Consider the following 18,480-nt stretch of genomic DNA (forward strand, 5'->3'; position numbering starts at 1 on the left):
AACTTTGTAACTTCCCTATAAGAAGAGATAATGTGTCATTTACTGTAACACTCCACTCATATAATACACCACTGGACCACATACTGGATGCTACTACAGATTATCCCACTGGTCACTCACTCAGCCACCACTGACAGAATCCCAACACAAACTGCACACACAGCATAATATGCACGCTGCAAATGTCTTCAATCATACAAACGGTTTTCCAAATTGACTTTTGAAATGCTATTTTTTCTGTAAGTATTACACATCATAATGCCACCAGTAATCAGTAAGAACTTCAGAACAGATTCTTCTAAAGTCAACAACCCTTGTTAAAAACACACATACATGGGCCGGCCTGGTGGCACGGCAGTTAAATCTGCACGTTCCACTTTGGTGGCCCAGAGTTCGCCTGTTCAGATCCCAGGTATGGACCTAAGCACTGCTTGGCAAGCCATGCTGTGGTAGGCATCCCACATATAAAGTAGAGGAAGATGGGCACAGATGTTAGCTCAGGGCCAGTCTTCCTCAGCAAAAAGAGGAGGACTGGCGCCAGATGTTAGCTCAAGGCTAATCTTCCTCAAAAACAAACAAACAAACAAAAAAATGCATACACACACAAGCACTTGGAATCCATATCATCTCTGGGCTACTGATCTGAACTCATGACATTTACAATTGAAAAAAAAAATTCTTGAATTTTGACCATATTTAAATGCTCCCTAATGTAACTACTGAAAGGTAAATATCTGCAAATGTGTTTATATGTTGCTAACGTGAGTCTTGTTAGGCAAACTCCTACCTTAGAGAAGCATATCAAGAATAATTTACTTCTCGTAAGAAATATTGTCAAAGCTGAAAAATGACAAAAAAGTGCCAGAATTATACAGAGAGCCATAGTATCTGTTCTAAAAGCTTTTTTGCTGTGTGGCATTAATCTTCAAAAAAATTTTTATAGGAAGAATGCCCCAAAGTCTTATCTAATAAATTTGCTGAGCCAAATGTGCTAGAATAAACTGTTAAAGTCAGCAGGATATGTCACCAGAAGAGAATTGTGAGAATTCTAGAATCTCTCTCAAAGAAGCCAACATGCCATATTTAGAACTTAACCTTACGCCACTGATCATAATAAAAGAATACTTCACCAGGAAGACAAAGGAGAAAAGGCTGGGAAACCAAGCAATAAAACATACCCCTGTAACAGCAAAGCTTCTCTCTGGGTCAAGTCCCAACCAACACAGCCCACTTTGTCACAAACTCTACAGTATTCTACCACCACTGACTGCAAGACAAGAAGATTGTATCAACATTCTTTCTCCACAATGACATGAGGTAAGTATTGCTGAAATACAATTCAAAGTATACAATTCAGCCTGCAGATGAAGACAACCACCAGTAACAGAATGGAACAAAGCAGACAACTGGAACTCACCAGAGGAAAGAACACAGGATTACATATAAGCAAACCTCAACTCCCATTTTAATCCAGATATCCAAATAGGCTCAGCATCACAAAATGAAATAGAATGTGACCCTCAATACAGCCCAAAACACAAATCACCCAGCTCTGCTGACTGCAAACTGCCTCCCCGAAACCTGATCTTGCATTGCCCTGTTACGGCACCGCTGTCCACCCCGCACCTAATCATCGAAACTAGAAGGCCACATACAAAGCTCAGTGCCCCAGCCCCCAGCCACAGATCCAGTACCAAGTTCTAAATGTTCAGAGATGCCTCAATGCTGACAAAACAGGTTCACCTCCTTAATAACACATCACAAGCCTTCAATCTGTTTAGATATTCCTTTTCCAGACTTTTTCCCACCAGCATGGCACCCCACATTCTACACTTAATGTCTCCAAAATATACAGGTTGACAAAATACACAGGTTTGACTTCCAACCATGTCTTTCCAGATGGAAGGATGAGCATAAGCAATATCTTGCCTGTCATAAGACCACGTACTAAATTCTTCAAGCCCAGCTTAAACGTCACCTCCTCTGTGAAGCTGTCTGTGATTCTCCAATCCACGTCAGAAATAATTCCACTATCCCTGCAATTCTACCGTATTATAACAATTCCTATACATTCCCTCGATGAGTCAAACGACCAGAAAGTACAATGCCACTTTTTAAAAACCTCAAACATGATTTATAAAGGCTAGCACTGAACAAAGTAACTTTCTGAGAACAAAAAAATTTTTATCAGTTGAATAGTAAAGAATATGGTTTTCATTTGAAGACACAATGGGACGGTAAATTCTATGCTTTTTTAAGTTATATTGCATGAAATTTAAAATACTGAACTGGAAAATATTTTCATAATTAATCTATTATACTACATATGAAATTAAGTATTACTAAAAGACCCAAATTAATGTGAAAAACTGGTAAAGATTTCTCTGTTATTACGTCACTTATACAATCACAATTAATTTTAAGTAAGCCAGAATAGTCATAGAGTCCTTATAATCAGATATTCCAGTTACTGGTAAACAAGATTTTGATAAACTATTTGATACACCCCAAAAATGAAAACAACCTCTCCACAAAATGACAATTCTCGATCAGATATCCCTCTAAAAAGATCTCATTAGTGCAATAAAAAGCTGGGCTCAAGAGTGGACTTTGTTTCAAAAGACTGATATTCCAGAAGATGAAAATATTAAGGTAGCAACTTCTACCAAAAAGATAAGCACTACCATTATGAGGATATAGCTTACAGACAAGTAGAATGTCACTTCTGAAGGAATCCATTGACTTAATTTCACAAATTAACCCTGCAATAAGGAGCTCTTTACATAATAGGTGAAACACCAGTTGCCTAGTGCACCTGAAAACAAACTAGAGCCTCTCTGGAACATTCTCCTCTGGAGCAAAACTCCGAGAGAGAGATCCATCAGTTTTAGATACTCCTCCCCCAAATTAAGCAAATCTAAATACTTAAGAATTCAATTAAAAGGCTATACTCACAAAACGTGATTGCATAGTTTATGATCTAGATTAGCAATTTAACAATGGCTTGAAATAGTTCCTATGTTTAGTGACTTTAAAAATCAAATGGGAAGTATTTATTCTAAGAAAGGTCTGACACACTCTACTGACAAACTAAATTAGCAAAGAAAGAAGGTGGAAATCAAGTTTCAGCTATTAGCATATTGAAAAAAAAAGTTGGAATATCAACCTGTATCCAGTCAGATCTTACTCATCCCAATCACTACCTCGTGTGGTAAAGATGGAATTCTGTGAGGCACCTGTACTGGACAGCTATAAGCACTCATCATACACACTGGTGCCTTCAGAATACTGGTACAGCCATTCTCTTCTCCATAGCTGCTACAGCGTGTGCTTGGTGCTTTAAAGAGAGTCAACCTGGCTGCCCCCGGGGGGTTTTAAGACCAGGGACTTTCTTCTGCAGGAGATGGAAAGCATCTAGAAGAACAAGGCCCAAAGGAATGGTCAAGCAGAAATTCTGCCCATCATATACAGACCACCTGCACAGTGGCAAAATGACCCTGGAAGTGGCTGAGGAAGTAAATGCTAGAAGAACAAAAAGACTGTACGTCACTTAAGCTCTGGTCTTACCCAGAGTGACTAAATTATCATCTGTGTGACCTGTAAGATGGCCGCTGCAGGTTCCAGTCTCAGACACACCAGGACTTAACATGACTAAGCTTTTATTCTAAAAGCATCAAATTGTAACTTAGGGAAACTACTTTATTTTTTTAACTCTAGTAGACTACTGACGGATATTAGTCATTTTCAGTTTTCTCTGCCCAAAGTGATTACTTCTAATCCCAGTAATGAAATATTTCACTTTCAACCACAAAAAAAAATTCCCTATCAACTGCCCCCTAGATATGCCAACCCTGAACCAACTTGTGATCTCACCTTTAACTTTTCCTACACGCTAAAGACCCTGAAGCAAAGTAATAATTAAGTGAAAATCAAAAACATGAGTTACATTTTTCCACTTCACTTGAGAACATTCCATCACTTGAACTATGTCTTTGCTTGCTTTCATTATGATTAAACTGTTCATAGCACTCCTCAAACCTAACTCTATCTTAGAGGTTTCTAACTATAGATTACCAAAAAGAAAGAAATTTTATTTGGCATCTGACTTTCAAATCTTAAAAAATTTAATTGATATACCAGAAATACTTAAATTATGGTCACCTTAATTTAGTGATATTCCTTTTTTGTCACTCTATAAACTCACCTAGTAATCCTCACTATCTGAGCCAGACCACTGTAACACACCCTGCCAGGCTGTTATAAAACGTACTCTTCTGAAGACCTACCGCCTGCAAGGGAAACCGCACTCTGAAAACACCCCTCTAACAGAGAACAACATACTTTTTCATGTTACTTTGGTGACATGGATAATCATGATATTTATTAACCCATTATGAGAAGACCAGAGGTCTGAGCAAACACAAGTGTATCTTCACCCCAGTCTCTAACAGGATGAACTGTGCGGGTGGCACAATCAGTGTGAGTAGGATGAACTGGCCTGTGAGCAGCAGATGGTCAGCTATATGGCTAAAGAGCATCTTCAGAGGTGCGTCGCTCTCCAACAACATTAGGAAGTACTTCTTGGGGAATAGTAAAAAACTCCACACTAAAAATTCTATAAGCTACAGCAATGGAATAGTTGGAGAATAAAGAAACATAAGGGGCTGGCCCCATGTCCGAGTGGTTAAGTTCATGAGCTCCACTTTGAGGCCCAGGGTTTACCAGTTCAGGTCCCAGGCGCAGACCTACACACTGCTGATCAAGTCATGCTGTGGTGGCATCCCACATGGAGGAACTAGAATGTCTTGAAACTAGAGTACATAACTACGTACTGGGGCTTTGGGGAAAAGAATTTTTAAAAAAAGAGGAAGACTGGAAATGGATGTTAGCTCAGGGCCAATCTTCCTCACAAAAAAAAAAAGAAAGAAAAAAAAGGAAAGAAAGCCAAGGCGAACAGAGATTAAAAAAAAAAGAGAGAGACATCAACTTTTTTCCTACCTCTTTAAATATTAAAGCTTACCTGTTACGAGAGTTAGTATTGAAAGAAAAAGAAAGATTTCTCTAACTTTACATAACAATCGTCTCCAGAAATCAAATTTTAGCTGAGATTAAAAATCTGAAATAAAATTATCTTTTTGCACTTAGGCACAAAACATACAATCAGAAAACTGCCAAACTAACTAATTTAAAGAATGTATGCCATTGCTTCAAAGCTACATGACATACACACAGAAAAACCTATCCAAAGTCAGCTCCCCACTCCCCCTTCCTTAACTCCTGCCCTCTTGTAAATGTAGGCCTTTCCTAAAATGGACCACCCTCAGCTCTCCTCCATAGTTTGTCCCTGGCAGATTTTATCTATGTACTCACTCCTGTTCTTACCTACATCTCCATCTCTGATCAGTTACTAAATCCAGTTCCTTCATCATCACCTTTGAAGCCATCCTTCCTTTCCATTTACATTGCCGCTGCCTAAATCATTTTTCATCACCTCAGGTCTAAATCACCATGATAGGCTAACTAATTTTCTATTTGCCAGTCTCTCTGCAGTCTAAACTATCCAGACTGCTCTTCCTAAAACACCACTGTGGCCACAGTTCAGTTTAAAAGCCTTCAGGGGACTTTAATTCATGAGCAAAAGGGAGCCAAACATCTTAGCCCTGCATTTGAGATCCTTTTTCATCTAACTTCCTCTTAACTTTTTCAACCCCACTTTCCACTCCTCTTACCCAGTGACTTTTGCTCCAGCCATATTAGTTTATTCACTTTCTCTTTTTTTTTTTTGCTGAGGAAGATTCCCCCTGAGCTAACATCTGTGCCAGTCTTCCTGTATTTTGTATGTGGGTCACTGCCACAGCATGGCCACCAATGAGTGATGCAGGTCCATGCTCGGGAACCAAACCTGGGCCATGGAAGTGGAGCACACCACACTTAACCACTAGGCCACAGGGCCAGTCCCCTATTCACTCTATTTTGAACAGGCTGAATGGTTTCCCTCTCCAGCCCTTTGCAAACCACATCTTTTACCTGGTCATAACACATGTCTCTAACCCCAACCAAGAGCCCGGAAATACCAATCCACCTAATAGCTCCAACAAGCCTTAACAGAACAAAGTAATAGGAATGTCTCCTCCCTCTGAACCTTACAGCAGTTACTGCCTGTATCAGGCAAATAATCATGAACTGCCTGTTGGCATCTCTTTTACTCTAGTTTTGAAATACTGAGCTCTGTATCATTATAAAACTTTCACAAGTTTAAATCATATCTTCACAAATAGCATGGTGAAGTGCTTATTTATGAATGAAATGATATGATGTCAGATTTGCTTCAAAATAATGAAGGCTGAGCCAGGGGTAGTGAATGGGGTATGGATGAAATCAGATTGACAATTGTTGACCTGGGTACTTGGTAGTTTTTTACATGATTCTCTCTACTTTTGTATATATGGTTGAAAATCTCTATAAAAAAATGTTTAAAACATAATCATTATAAGTGTGCAAGCTGAGAGGGCATACAATGGAGAAAAGAAAGTCTTTTCAACAAATGGTGCTGGGAAAACTGGAAAGCCACATGTAGAAGAATGAAAATTGACCATTCTTTTTCACCATTCACCAAAATAAACTCAAAATGAATCAAAGACCTAAAGGTGAGACCTGAAACCATAAGGCTTCTGGAAGAAAACGTAGGCAGTACACTCTTTGACATCAGTATTAAAAGGATCTTCTCGGACACCAAGCCTTCTCAGAGAAGGGAAACAATAGAAAGAATAAACAAATGGGACTTCATCAGACTAAAGAGCTTCTTCAAGGCAAATGAAAACAGGATTGAAACAAAACAACAACCCACTAAATGGGAAAAAATATTTGCAAGTCATATATCTGACAAAGGCTTAATATCCATAATATATAAAGAACTCTCACAACTCAACAACAAAAAATCAAACAACCCAATCAAAAAATGGGCTGGAGACATGAACAGACATTTCCCCAAAGAAGATATACAGATGGCCAATAGGCACATGAAAAGATGCTCATCATCGCTGATCATCAGGGAAATGCAAATCAAAACTACACTAAGATATCACCTTACACCCATTAGAATGACAAAAATATCTAAAACTAATAGTAACAAATGTTGGAGAGGTTGTGGAGAAAAAGGAACCCTCATACACTGCTGGTGGGAATGCAAACTGGTGCAGCCAATATGGAAAACAGTATGGAGATTCCTCAAAAAATTAAAAGTAGAACTACCATACAATCCAGCCATCCCACTACTGGGTATTTATCCAAAGAGCTTGAAGTCAGCAATCCCAAAAGTCCTATGCACCCCAATGTTCATTGCAGCATTATTTACAATAGCCAAGACATGGAAGCAACCTAAGTGCCCATCAACAGACGAATGGATAAAGAAGATGTGGTACATATATACAATGGAATACTACTCAGCTGCAAAACAGAACAAAATCATTCCATTTGCAATAACTTGGATGGACCTTGAGGGAATTACGTTAAGTGAAATAAGCCAGAGAGAGAAGGATAAACTGTGTATGACTCCACTCATATGAGGAATTTAAAATTATGGACTAAGAACAGTTTAGTGGATACCAGGGGAAAGGTGGGGTCGGGGGTGGGCACAAAGGGTTAAGTGGTGCACCTACAACACGAATGACAAACATTAATGTACAACTGAAATTTCACAAGATTGTAACCCATCATTAACTCAATAAAATAAATAAATAAATAAATAAATGTGTAAGCTGAATATTTTCCCTGAAAGTTGGAAAGTACTTTTTAAAAATATGAAGAGTTTAGGAAAGTAACTCTGAGCATTAAATAATTTTCTTAGCACTTGGGTGGGGGTGGGGATGGAGAATTATTTTTAAAGTATCAATAAGGAAAAAAATTTATTTACAATTTAGCTACTGATAAAACATGACAGCATTCCACCTTCTCCCTCAAGATAAATGTTTAAGGAATCATCACACAATTTTAAATGGTACAAAAGACCTTAAGTATAAGTCACATTCTGTACCAATCATCCTCATTCCATGAACTAGTATTTATGTAACAAAAATTACATACAAACAATATATTACTGGTGGCAAACTGTGTGATCTCTATATCATGGTTAAGAAAAAATTAAAAGCCAGGGCGAGCCACTAAAAAATAAAAAATGAATGAATGCAGAATTCTACTTAATCTTATCCCACTGCCTTAAGGCACTCAGTTTCTGAGGGAGCAAAAAGGAAAAACACTGGTTATTTTAGCTGAATTGGGGACTGGACACTTGCTGTGGAAATGTCAGAAATTAAATATGTCTTGAGAATTATTTCACAACATAATGTGGGGAGGGGGTGGGGGAGGCGGCTGGATACTGATGAAACAAGACTGGGCAGGAATTGATCATTGTTAACTGGCTCATGAGCACATGGGGGATTCATTACACTTTTCTATCCACTTTTGCTTTGGCATATGTTTGAACTTTTCCATAATAGAAAATACATAGGTAGAGAAGTATACCCAAAAAACAGACTATATTTTTTTTAAAAAAAAGGCTAGGAGCCTCCAGGAAAGGCCTTTTTAAAGAGATGCATTCATCACTGCATACACGTTAAAAAGAATTTTAAGGACATTCACCCTTGCTTTAATCTATGGATTCCTCCAGTAGAAAAAGAATAAGAGCCAGGCCCGATGGCCTAGCGGTTAAAGTTCGGTGCACTCTGCCTCAGTGGCCCAGGCTCAGTTCCCAGTTGTGGAACCATACCACTCGTCTGTCAGGAGCCACGCTGTCGTGGTAGCTCACATAGAACTAGAAGGACTTACAACTAGAATATACAACTGTCTACTGGGGCTTTGGGGAGAAGAAAAAAAAACAGTAAAAGAACATATACACATACACACTTGTGTGTATGCACGTATGCACGCACACAGACAAATATATCCAAAAAACAGAATGGAAGGCAATGTGTCAAAATATTAGCAATGATTCTCTTTGGGAATATAATAATGATTGTCATTTCTCTTTATATACTCTCCTATATTTTCCCCATTTTCCACAGTGAGCACAGGTTACTTTAAAATCAGTGGAGAAAATGGAGTAATTTTAAAAGCCCCAGTGAACATGTATAACCTAAGGTCTGCCCTAATTACATTTCAAAATACAGCAAAATATTGTGACGCTTCACAATATTCACAAACACACGCGTCTACTTATGTTGCTTAATTAAGTGAAAAGAAAGAAACTAACATTTTATTAATCTACTGACAATCTACTGCATGCCAAATGCCTTACATGTATTTTCACTTAATCTCAAAAAGTTCCATGAGGTAGAATTCTTACTCTCAGTTTATATTTGAAGAATCAGAGGCTTACAGAAGCTTAAAAATCTGTCCAAGTTAAAACACTAAAGCAAGATTCGAAATTCAAGTCCCAATCTTCTGACTCAAAAGTCCCCTTTCTTAGTCTAAACCAGTGCTATGCACGTGTGGTCTATGAACAGACTTACTGGTTTTCTTATAAGTACAGAAGCAAAGAGAAAACATTTAGAAACTGCTATGGTAATCTGACAGGTTAAGTTTATGACTGTAAAACCTAATAGTAAAAAGTTGCAGGGCCAGCCCGGTAGCACAGCAGTTAAGTGCACACGTTCTGCTTCTCAGCGGCCCAGGGTTCATCAGTTCGGATCCCGGGTGCAGACATGGCACCACTTGGCATGCCATGCTGTGGGAGGCGTCCCACATCTAAAGTAGAGGAAGATGGGCATGGATGTTAGCTCAGGGCCAGTCTTCCTCAGCGAAAAGAGGAGGATTGGCAGCAGTTAGCTGAGGCCTAATATTCCTCAAAAAAAAAAAAAAAAAAGAAAGAAAAAAGTTGCAACATGTATTTTGTATGTCCACGTTGATATTATTTTTATACTATTTTTTATTGTAGACTACTTCCGACCAAGATACTTTGACAAACAGCTTCACAGTTATAGTACAAAGAAATAATTCATTTGTTAAAAGTAGGTAGAAACATATTATCCTTCCAAGATGATACAAAAGCAATTTTTGATGGTGCTTTTTTAAAGCACAGGATAAAAGGATTTTTTTAAACATTAAAAATGGAATCAAAAGTTCTGTAGACCCCCTTAGGTCTAAAAATCTATATATAATGTATACACCAACACTAAACACATATAAGTTTAAGGAAAACTGAGAACACTTACTGAGCCATTCAATACTTGGATACCTGACAGAGCACAAGGCGTGATACTGAGTAGGGGACACAAGACTGCCTCTATAGTGCAGGCCTTTAACAGCCAGCATTAACCAGAAGTTTTTCTGGATCACTTAATAGAAAAATGTATTAACCATTTGCTTCATTCAGCAAGCAATTATTAAGAGCCTTCCATATACCAAGGACTGTGCTGGATACTGAAGATTCAAAAATGAATCAGACTCAGGCCCTGCCCTTGTGGAGGTTCAGAATCTGGTGGTCAGCAACACTTGCCAATTACCTATCACAGCAAATACAGAAAAGGTTAACAGAAGTATTCTCAAAATGCCATAGGAGTTGCCCATTTCTGCTAGGGGCCTTTTTAAAGAGATGCATACATCACTGCATACATGTTAAAAAGAATTTTAAGGTCATTCATCCTTGCTTTAATCTATGGATTCTTCCAGTATAAAAAGAACAAGGAAAAGACTACCTTTTTTTTTTTTTTGGAGGAAGATTAGCCCTGAGCTAACTGCTGCCAATCCTCCTTTCTTTGCTGAGGAAGACTGGCCCTGAGCTAACATCCGTGACCATCTTCCTCTACTTTATATGTGGGACGCCTACCACAGCATGGCTTGCCAAGCGGTGCCATGTCCGCACCCAGGATCTGAACCGGCGAACCCTGGGCCACCGAAGCGGAATGTGCGAACTTAACCACTGCACCATTGGGCCGGCCCCAGAAAAGAATATCTTTAGAAGATGATGTTCTTCTTCCTCACATTTGTAAATCATTCATAATTGTTCCTGACAAATGCTAAGTACTCAATTTTAAAATCTAAGTTTAAATTATATTTACTAATATTTATATTCACATACAGCTTATGTAGCCAAGTTCCCAAATGAGTCTGAATTCATATTCTAATAAGATGAGGCAAAATCCTATGATCCACAGATATTATTCAAATTTCATTCTATTTCATACTTTTATTCTCCTTCCTTGGGAAGTTTTAGTTTTTAAAAGTTCTGATGAAATTAAGTAAAACTTCATTTTATAATTTGCCTAATCATTTCTTACTGGAAATGGCAAACAGCAATAAAAGATCAATAAACAAGAGCTGCCAAGGGTATTGATATTCCAAGCCAAACAGTAAATCCATGAAATAAGAGTTGATGATTTATTTCTAATTCATCATGCAGGTCTGAGAAGACCTCAAACACAGGCTAAAAGGTTATTAATTTCTACTAGTCCCACTATAAAATCTAAAAAAGAACAAAAACAAAAAAAGCATCACCTCCTTTGCAAATCACCTGCTTCTGTTCCATTAATTAAAACTAAATGATGAAAAAGTAAATTATGACTATATCTCAACAAATGAAATTTTAAAAGCAACCTGAAAAAATCATCTATCAATTTCTGTTGGAGATTACTTTTAGCATGTATGTGTATCAGTTCCTCTTGGGCTGTGTATTTCCTCTGTTACAGGTATTGTGGGTGTTCTGGCAGGTGAGACTTTGCATGTCAGATTCTAAAAATCAGATGCAGAACAGATGGCAATGTTGCACCTTAACAAAAATTCCTCTAGCACGTCACAAAAAGATGTGATAGTACAGATGAGGGAGAATTACCAACCAGGGCACAATTTTCACCATACCTAGACATCTTTTGTTTCTGGATCCAGGCTTCAATCAGGCAATAACAAGAAAAAAGACTAAAAGCAAGTCAAACGTTCAATTATGCAATAAGCATCTAATAAATACTGCATTTCTTTCCTCTCTCCAACTAGAGATTTTTTTTTTTTAAAGTGGTCTGTAGGGTACCATTTCAACTCTATCTCAACTCTGAAAGAAGCATCTGAGCTTTCTGCAGGAACCACCTAAAACTATCTCATAAGCTACATTTAGCCTGCAAGTTACAATTTGATTTCTTCTAATTTAAGTGAAAGCTTTCAAAATGAAGACGACCTAAGCTCGCACCTTGGGGAACGTGTTGCCTATCTGAATATCTGAGAAACAAAAGGGTCAATCATACATTAAACATGTAGCAAAGGGGGGGGGGGCAAAGAAGGGGTAAACATTTCTAAACAAAATGATCACTTCTATTACCTAGAATAAAACTGCTTTAATTATGTTAACTTACCACAGTTTTTCAACTTTTCCTCAAATATTACATAGAGCTGGAAGATCATCTTTTGGTACAATGGCTTCACTACGAAATAGGATTGAAAATTTACCTTTTGTCAACTTCAGGATGCAAGCATAATAGTGAACAATTACATTATCCCAGTGGCACACCAAGCTCAACATAGTAGATCAGGCATGAGATGCTGCAATATTTGAGAATACAGTAAGGATCTCTATTTGAGGCAGCGGAGCAGGGTGGTTAAGAGTTCCCGGGTTAAGCCACCTGCATCAGGATTCTAATGTCTTATTTAACATCCCTGTCCTAACTCCCTGTTTATTAAATGGAGATAATTGTACCCATGGTTTATAGGGTTATAAGGATCCAATAAGGTAATACATGTAAAGCATTTAGCAAAATAATACTAACAGCTGCCAAAATTATGAGAGCTGTAACATAGAATACACATAGCATAAAGGCACAAAAGATCCCATACTATATACTATACAGTCAACAAAATTCAAACGTTGATTTCTTACTTGTGTCTGTGCACTATGAGCACCGAGATGTTTTTCTATATTTTCATCTTGATATATATATAAATACCTATATTTTTAACATATCTCTGATATGCACCCATCTTATTTGCCACTTTGCTATATCTCTAACATTCAAAAAGATAAAAGCTTTCTTCGTTCTATAAGACCCTCAGCATTAATGATGAAAGTCAGAAACGTGAAAATGTTTGGATTTAATAAAATATCTCAACCAATTTGATCCCAGCACAACACCACAGGTAATACAAAGCAACACCTAAGAAGTCATTTAAGACTTGTTTGACAAAATTTTAAGTGTCATATCAATCGGTAAACACAAATTTAGCATCCGTGTGTTCAGCACTGTGCCTAGGGGGAAGGAAGACAGGTATGTGAGAAAGCCACAGGTTCTAAGGAAATGAACATGAAAGTAAAACAGGGGACAGGTTTAACAACACAGAGATGACCAGAAAGAAAAATTTAGGGGAAGGCCAGTTTACTGAAGCCAAAGAGATTTTAATATTTAAGAACTGTGACAATGGATCTCTCCGCTGGTCCCTTCAGCTAGTTTTTTCCCACAAGACTACATGTGAGAGTCTGTTTTTTTTAAGACAAAAAAAAAGGCGGGGGAGAGAACAGGTCTGGTTGACCTTTGGCATCCTCAGTGATTCAGAATCCATGCCCTCAAGGCACCATACCAGCCCTTAGTAACAAATGGGATAATGGGATATACCTATGTTTTCTTTGTTTGTTTTTTGGTGAGGAAGACTGGCCCTGAGCTAACATCTGTTCCCAATCTTCTTCTATTTAGTACATGGGACACTGCCACAACATAGCTTGATGCGTGACGTGAAGGTCCACGCCCAGGATCCAAACCCATGAACCCTGGAGTGCCAAAGCAGAGCACCTGAACTTCACCACTATGCCACCGGGCCAGCCCCCTATACGTTTTTTAAAACCTATTTATATGTTCAGCCCATAACAACTTGCGTTATTTCACGAATTGTTTTTCTTAATTAGTCTTTAAAAATATAAAGCTTCAAGAGATCTAGGTATTTATTTTACTGTTCTGGAACTGAATCCTTATAACACTATGAGGTACAGGTACAATCATATCCACTTTACAAATGGGGAAAGCACAGCACTGGGAAGTATAAGCAACATGCTCAGGCTGCACCACTGGTAAGTGCAGAGTCAGAATACCAACTCCAGACCTCTTAACCCCTGTCCTCTGCTGCCTTCCCTAGAGACTCCTGCTTTTACCATATCACTCATGATTCTGGATTTTCTAGACCTCCATTATATTGCCTCTGAGTCTTCTTTCTAGATCAAGGTGAAATCTTTTTAGTCTCTTTTCATGCACCTGCTCCCTTTATTTTAATTGTTCTCTGGTTCCATTTTATCTTTTTTTTCCAGAGAAATCATCAGGTACCAATGCATCATAATTTTGATGAAAGAGTTAAAACTGTTTACTATTCTGTTTCCAATATCCAACCAGATGATATTTTATGGCAGCAGCAGTAAAAGGTTAGTATGACTCCCAGGTCTTTAGTCCAGTTACAACCAAAAGTCTAGAACCCAACAAGTTTAGAGTTGATAAAAAAAACAAAAGGCACGCAATAGCTACAAAAGGTTCCTGTGTAGAGGAAAATAATACTTCAAAAATATCAATCTGCAAGTGAAGGGAACTAAAAACTGGAAATGACAGGAGTGAAGTAGACTAGTTAGAAAATTACTGTTCAAATAATAGATTCATATGATGCCAACAAACTTTTTCAGAAACTATACCAATGGATCTAGTACTTTACCAAGCCACACCCTTTCTAAAAACAAACTTTAGACAATAATATAAGAACTGCCACAATACTATCAGTAATCCTGACAGAAGGCATAATTATATTGTTTAACTGGCAACCAGAGGCACGCCTTCCTATTAGAACTTGGCAGTCTCAGGAAACAGTCAAAATACCATTCTACCAAAATTTGAGGCTTTCTCCATGAGCTTAATTTAAGTCCAATTAATAAGTGTAAGACACACCCTACGTTAACAGACACAGATTTATTTAAACTAATCTCCCCAGGGGCAGGCTAATTCAGGAGTTAGCGTTATTAGAATCGTGTGAACAACCGGGTGCAGGTGTTCACATTACCAAAAGGAGAGTCAACTCTTCACCCATCTATTAACAGATATGGCTGGTGTTTTGTGAGCTAGTGGTTTTTAACGGGTGGGGCATATTTCGGGATGCTAATATGCAAAGCAGTGACACTGCAGATCGAAAAATAACGTGTTCACCTTTACTACGGGTAGGTGACCTCCATCATTCATCACTGAAAACAAAAGTCAAAGTCAGAGTAACTGCTGTATCACAAGTATCACATCATGCTACATGTGTCCTCCTGCCTCAGCATGTAACCTCTCAGAAGGAAATCAACACTGGATAGCAACTAACACTTTATAGGTAGTCCACAAACAACATACAACATCCTTCCAGCCCTGAATTAAGCACATGTGGCACAAATCTGTTCTATGTGTCCTTTCATTTTACATAAACAAGTAAAAAGCAAACGATGTTGCACTGTCTCATAAAAAGACTAATTTTAGAGAGTAATTATCACTATACTGTTGTGATTTGTCTGAAGAATTTGTTTAGAAAGTTTGTTTTAAATTGATTCTATCAGTTTCTCTACCACAAAATATCTATTGAGTTTGCATAAAAAAGTTGACATCAAAAGAAATTACAATGCATTCAAAAAAACAGTAAGTGACCACAAATCAGAATGAGTCCCACAGCAATCTGTCTTTTTGAAACAACTATTCCAGCTATCGCAAAGAAAGCAACAAAAAAAAAGCTTTGCAATTACGAAGTTAGTTTGAAGAAATACGTCACCTCAAAACCAAACAAAACATACCCCAGGAGAAATGCCATAAGGAGTGAAACTCAATGTTTAAGATGCTCTACTGAGAATACACTAGTCACCTATTCCTCAAGGAGTTCAATCCCAGACACAGAATATTCCTATCAAATGTAACTCCCTATAAGACATCAATACAGAGTAAACAGAAAAAGGTTATGCATACACCTGAGAAAACAGGAGCTGTTCATTAAAAAATATGCAAAATGAACTGTGAATAGCAATAACAGAAGTGAACTTGAGAGGAGGAACCATTTGTTCCACAATAACTTTCTTAGCATCACTGAAGTAAATTTAAGGATGAGGAAACAGAAAACAAGATAACCACCTTTGTATGCTTAACATAAGTTTTTCATTTTATCATTTAAGATTTCAAGCTGAGCGGTCTCAGATCAAGAGATAAAATAAGTTCTAACGAACACCACTTTCATTTTATTTTTTTACTTGAAAAAGTGAAATCAGTTTACTGAAACTACTCATCCATATACTTAAGCAACCATCAGGAATACGTTCATATTTACATGTTAGACCATTAGTGATCATATTCTTGTATGTGCATATGTATGCATGTATGTACACATACACACGTATGTATACTTTTTAACCTTTTAGATCTATTAAAGAGTATTCTCAATTCATAAACACTGTGCTGTGTGTATACATATACATACAAACACATTTTCCAGAGGTAATGTATTAATAACCTACTTGATGTTGGAAGAAAGGAAATCCTTCATAACCTTATTCCAGTGGCTACATGGCTGACAACAACTGTCTCTAACACCCAAATAAATTCCCTGAAAAGTGATTCGGCCCTCCAAGCCACTGAATATAACACATATTTATATTCTCTTCTATAAATAGAATGATTTATAAGAAAAGCTAGTAAATTTGTCGATAAGAAAATTTCACTGATATCAAAAGCCTCAGATGCTCTCCTGAGCTTACTGGGTCATCCAAACTAATGAGACGGACAGCATGATCACAAGACTGCAAGACCACATCAAGCTGAAAACCGTGAATCATTTAGACCAAGATTTCTCAACCTCAGCACTGGTGACATTTTGGGCCAGATAATTCTTTGTTGCGGGGACTGTCCTGTGTTATTGCGGAATACTTAGCAGCATCCCTCACCTCTACCCAGTAGATGCCAGTAGCACCCCCTTCCAAGGTGTGACAACCAAAAATATCCCCAGACATTGCCAAATGTCCCCTGGGGGACAAACTGTGGTTTATAAGTCTAACAACTTATTTAGTGTTTCAGTTTTCAAGAGAGTAAGTTCTGCAACACCAAGAGAGTTTCAAGAAACTTCAGGCATTCCAAATGGCTACTTTATATGAAACTTTCCTGGATGCCACAAAGTAACTGAAACTTTGTTACCATAGATTGCTAATTCTTCCACATGTGCATGATTAAACACTCTTGTGATGATGAATCTGGGACAGGCTGGGACAGATGCCAACAGTGACTGGGTTTTATAGCTTCGATGAATTACACCTTCTTTTAACCCTTCAGTGGACTAATCAGCCCTGCCAGAGTAACCCTTTCTTGGCAAACCATTTTCGCCAACACCTTCAACATAAGACGCTCTCCTCTGGGCTCTCACCATTCAGACACTGTGCCTGTCACTGCCCTGGGGTCAACTCTCACCCAAGGTCTCAGGCACCTTCTACTACAGGGCCAGCCTGTCTTTACCACTTCCCTTGGGCCCCTGCTCTCATCTTGACATCCCCTGCCCAGGTCACCTCTTGACCCCTGACCCCGGCCTGACCCCGTTGCCCCCTCCCCGCCCCCAGGGCGGTACCTGAAGTAGTAGACATCGCTCTTGCCGGCACTGAGCCCAGATTTTCGGATCACTTCCTCCTTCTTCCATCCGGGGGGGAGGGCCGGGCAGTCCATCCTCTTCCCGCTCTCCGTGGCCCGGGGTCCCCTGGGCCCCGGCCCCGCGCTCCCCGACGGGAAAGGGACCGGCTCCCGCCGGGGGGCGCCGCCGCCACCGCTGCTGCCGCCGCAGCCGCCGCCGTCGCCGCCAAGGCCGCTGCCGCCGCTCGGGGGACGGCCGCGGCCCCGGCCCCGGCCCCGGCCCCGTCCCCGGCCACGGCCCCGGCCCCGGCCACGGCCACAGACGCCGCCGCCCCGGCCCGCCTGCTTCCACCGCCCCCGGCCACGGCCGCCGCCCCGAGCGCCTTCCCTGCGCACGCTGCTCACCGGGGACGGGGCGAGCGCGCTGCCCTGGCCCCCCTGCTCTATGGCGGAGTCGCCGCCAGCGCCGCTGCCGCCCGCCGCGCTCTCCCCCTCCTCCTGCTCCGGGCAGCAGCGGCCTCCCCCCGGGTGCGCGCGCATCCAGCCCCCTCCCCAGCCGGCGCTGCGCTTCTTCCGTAACCGAGCCCTTGGAATCCCGGAGACCCGCCCCGCCCGCAGCGCGGCGCGCGGGGGACGCGCGCAAGCATCATAGAGCGGGCGCGCACAGAGCGGCCCTCCCGCCCGGGGCGTGGCCCCGGCCACCGCCTCTTAGGTCCTCCAAGCGCTCTGGGCGGCCATCTTGTCTCCGCCTCCTCTAGAACACGCCCCCGGCCCCACCCGCTCCGGCCCGGGCCGCGCCCTTCCGGCCCCCGCCCCCACGGGGCGCGCAGAACCCGGAAGGCGACTGGGACCCTGAGTCGGTTGTGGCGAATGTCAGAGGGACTGGTTTTACTTTGTTTCAAATAGAGTT

At 40.1% G+C, this 18,480-nt stretch overlaps 1 protein-coding gene across 2 annotated transcripts in view; it reads right to left on the reverse strand.

The window, feature by feature from the left end:
- The window catches only part of MBD2 (methyl-CpG binding domain protein 2), a 73,461-nt gene extending 55,224 nt beyond the window's left edge, over nucleotides 1-18,237 (reverse strand). Inside the window, exon 1 of one of the 2 annotated variants that reach the window (XM_008514657.2) lies at nucleotides 17,572-18,221. In XM_008514657.2, the coding sequence (XP_008512879.2) occupies nucleotides 17,572-18,110 (539 nt within the window). In that variant the 5' untranslated portion in view covers nucleotides 18,111-18,221. Of the gene's footprint in view, nucleotides 1-17,571 lie in introns of both variants that reach the window. The other variant, XM_070627605.1, reaches the window with a different exon arrangement.
- Between the last annotated feature and the right edge of the window lie 243 nt (nucleotides 18,238-18,480).

This window comes from Equus przewalskii, chromosome 7 (assembly GCF_037783145.1).
Source record: "Equus przewalskii isolate Varuska chromosome 7, EquPr2, whole genome shotgun sequence".
Taxonomy (NCBI): domain Eukaryota; kingdom Metazoa; phylum Chordata; class Mammalia; order Perissodactyla; family Equidae; genus Equus; species Equus przewalskii.